The 3,041-nt window shown below is 50.0% G+C and overlaps 1 protein-coding gene across 1 annotated transcript in view; it reads right to left on the reverse strand.

Moving 5' to 3' along the window:
• Positions 1-472, reverse strand: part of LOC134009221 (protein sidekick-1-like) — a 3,610-nt gene extending 3,138 nt beyond the window's left edge. Inside the window, exon 1 of the mRNA XM_062448947.1 lies at positions 346-472. Within this exon, the coding sequence (XP_062304931.1) occupies positions 346-472 (127 nt within the window). The remainder of the gene's footprint in view (positions 1-345) is intronic.
• Positions 473-3,041: the final 2,569 nt, after the last annotated feature.

Raw genomic sequence — 3,041 nt, forward strand, 5'->3', positions numbered from 1 at the left:
CCCCTCCTTCCTCCCTCCCTCCCTCCCTCCCTCCCTCACCTCTCCCTCCCTCCCTCCTCTTTCCCTCCTCTCCTCTCCCTCCCTCCTCTCCTCTCCCTCCTCTTTCCCTCCTCTCCTCTCCTCTCCTCTCCCTCCTCTCCCTCCTCTTTCCCTCCTCTCCTTTCCTCTCCCTCCTCTACCCCCTCCTTCCTCCCTCCCTCTCCTCTCCCTCCTCTCCCTCCTCCTGTCCCTCCCTCCCTCTCCCTCCTCTCCTCTCCCTCCTCTACCCCCTCCTTCCTCCCTCCCTCTCCTCTCCCTCCTCCTGTCCCTCCCTCCCTCCAGTCGTTCCTGGTCCAGTCTTTCAACCGTAAGCGTCGTAACCGGGGAAACCACTCTTCCACCATTTCACCACGGCGATCGACACAGAGAACATCCGCTTCGTGTTCCACGCCGTCAAAGACACCATCCTGCAGGAGAACCTGAAGGACATCATGCTGCAGTGACCCCTGACCCCACACGACCCCCACACGACCCTGACCCCATACTGAACCCCCCCTCCCGCTGACCTAAACCAAGAACCACTAACTATTGAGAGAGGGGAGGGAGAGGGGGTGAAATAACCTTTTTATGCCTTCAGGGTACGATGTCCCAGTATACTCCCTGAGAGATAGAGAGAGAGAGAATTGTGATCATATGTGATGCACAAGTTACACAAGTTGTCTTTCACATGAACTTTCACAAGAACAAGAGAATCCCTCTCTCTGTCTCTCTCTGTCTCTCTCGCTCTCTCGCTCTCTCTTTTCCCCGTCTGGGAACAGCTGCAGACTGAAGGACTCACCACTCCCCCTCTCCCCCCCTCTCCTCACCCTCGTCGAGACAAAAGAGTGATTGTGCCCCCCCCACTCCTCGCCTCCCTCGCGGGCGGAGAGAAGAGACTTGGAGGGCTAAAAAAACAACCCTCACTCCCTCAGACACACACACACACATCACTCACACACACACACTACACAACCATACACACACCCTAAACTACAGGCTGTTATGCTCTCATGTAGAGTGTACATGACATTGTGATTGTGTTTTTGTTGATGATGATGCATCCTTTTATGATTCTGGATTCATGATGAATCTGTCTTACTGTTTCATCCCCCAACTCCTCCTACTATCTACTTCCTACCTACTTACAGGGTTAAGTCCCCTAGTCTCCTAGTCCTGTCCCCTAGTCCATACACTCTACTTCCTACCTACTTACAGGGGTTAAGTCCCCTAGTCTCCTAGACCTGTCCCCTAGTCCATACACTCTACTTCCTACCTACTTACAGGGGTTAAGTCCCCTAGTCTCCTAGACCTGTCCCCTAGTCCATACACTCTACTTCCTACCTACTTACAGGGGTTAAGTCCCCTAGTCTCCTAGACCTGTCCCTAGTCCATACACTCTACTTCCTACCTACTTACAGGGGTTAAGTCCTCTAGTCTCCTAGTCCTGTCCCCTAGTCCATACACTCTACTTCCTACCTAGTTGTATGTGTGTGCCTGTGTGTCCGTGTGTGTACACATGTGTGCGTGCATGTGTAATCATTAGTCTAGATCAGTGGTTCTCAACTTTTTACACCCGTACCGCCTCAGAAAATATTTGACTCTCCAAGTACCACCATTATGACCGACGCTAAAATACAGTAGCGTAATCCTACCCTATTGAGCTACACACAGTTCACACAGTAACTATGGTGGATGTTTGCTTGCGCCACCTGACCCGGGAACAGTCAGGTAGCACGTGCCAACATTTATTTTTGTTTCGAAACAAAAATATTATAGGGAAGGCAAAACTTATTTTAAATCACATTTCAATGATATCATGGTTAAGGTATTTAAATATTTCTGAGATTCCTCCGCGTACCACTAGAAGAGGGCACATAGTTTGAGAAGCACTGGTCTAGAACACTCTCTGTCACCACTAACCTTTACTGCAATGTGACTCTAACGCTGTATATGATCTGTTATGGATGATGTGTTCATTGCACTGGATGTAACAGAAAACCCTGAGAAGACGGGCAGAAAGATGTTTTTGAGAGGAGGGCGAGGAGGGAGGGAGAGGAGGGAGTTTGTTTTGTACTGATTCTGTGATTTCCAGAGGTAAATACACTGTTGTTCTCTGGTGAGACCCTGTCTGCGTTGTCTCTCTCTCTCCTCGTCTCCCTCTCTCTCTACGTGTCTCTCTCTTTCTCTATATCTGCCTTTCTTTCAATCTTTCTTCATGACTATTTTCAGTCCCTCCTCCTCTCTCTACTCTCTGGGTGTGCTTATCAGGGAGGAGAGAGGGAGGGAGGGTGTTATGATAAGAGCAGAGAGAGAGAGTGCTTGCAAGGACAGTTTCACTGGGTTAGAGTTATTCAAGTAGAAGCACAGGGTAGCAATACACATAATTGCTACCCACACACATTACAGTAACACACAAACACATATTAACACACACACTTTCAGTCCTAAGAGTGTAGTCCTCTTAGTCTCTTACTATATGTGTGTGTTTGTGTTCGAGAGAGAGAGAGAGAGGGGGCGAGGGCTGTGCATTGGAAGGACATTGGGAGGGTGGGAGAGAAGGCTGGAGAGGGGGAGGAGGGTGGGAGAGGGGGAAGAGGGAGGGAGAGGGGGGGAGGGAAATGAGTGGGACGGAGAGAATGTAAGAAAAAAGGAGGGAGGGAGAAAGAGGAGAAAAAAGATGAGGAGAGTCATATTTCTAGACTTCCTGAGCTGAAACACACATCAGTGTAAACCCCAAACCAGCATCCTAGCGGGAGGGGGAGGGGGAGGGGGAGGGGGGAGCAAGGGATGAGAGAATGACACATCTCAGTGGTATCAGATTAAATGGAGGAGTGTGTGTGTGTGTGTGTGTGTGCTTGTCTAGGTACGGGCAGACCAGTTGGAAGCTCTACTGACAAGCAACGCGACGATCCCTCTTGTGTGTGTGTGTGAGAGAGAGAGAGAGAGAGAGAGAGAGAGAGAGAGAGAGAGAGAGAGAGAGAGAGAGAGAGAGAGAGAGAAACTGTTTATAGAACAGAGGACAC

The sequence above is a fragment of the Osmerus eperlanus genome, chromosome 22 (assembly GCF_963692335.1).
Source record: "Osmerus eperlanus chromosome 22, fOsmEpe2.1, whole genome shotgun sequence".
NCBI lineage: Eukaryota > Metazoa > Chordata > Actinopteri > Osmeriformes > Osmeridae > Osmerus > Osmerus eperlanus.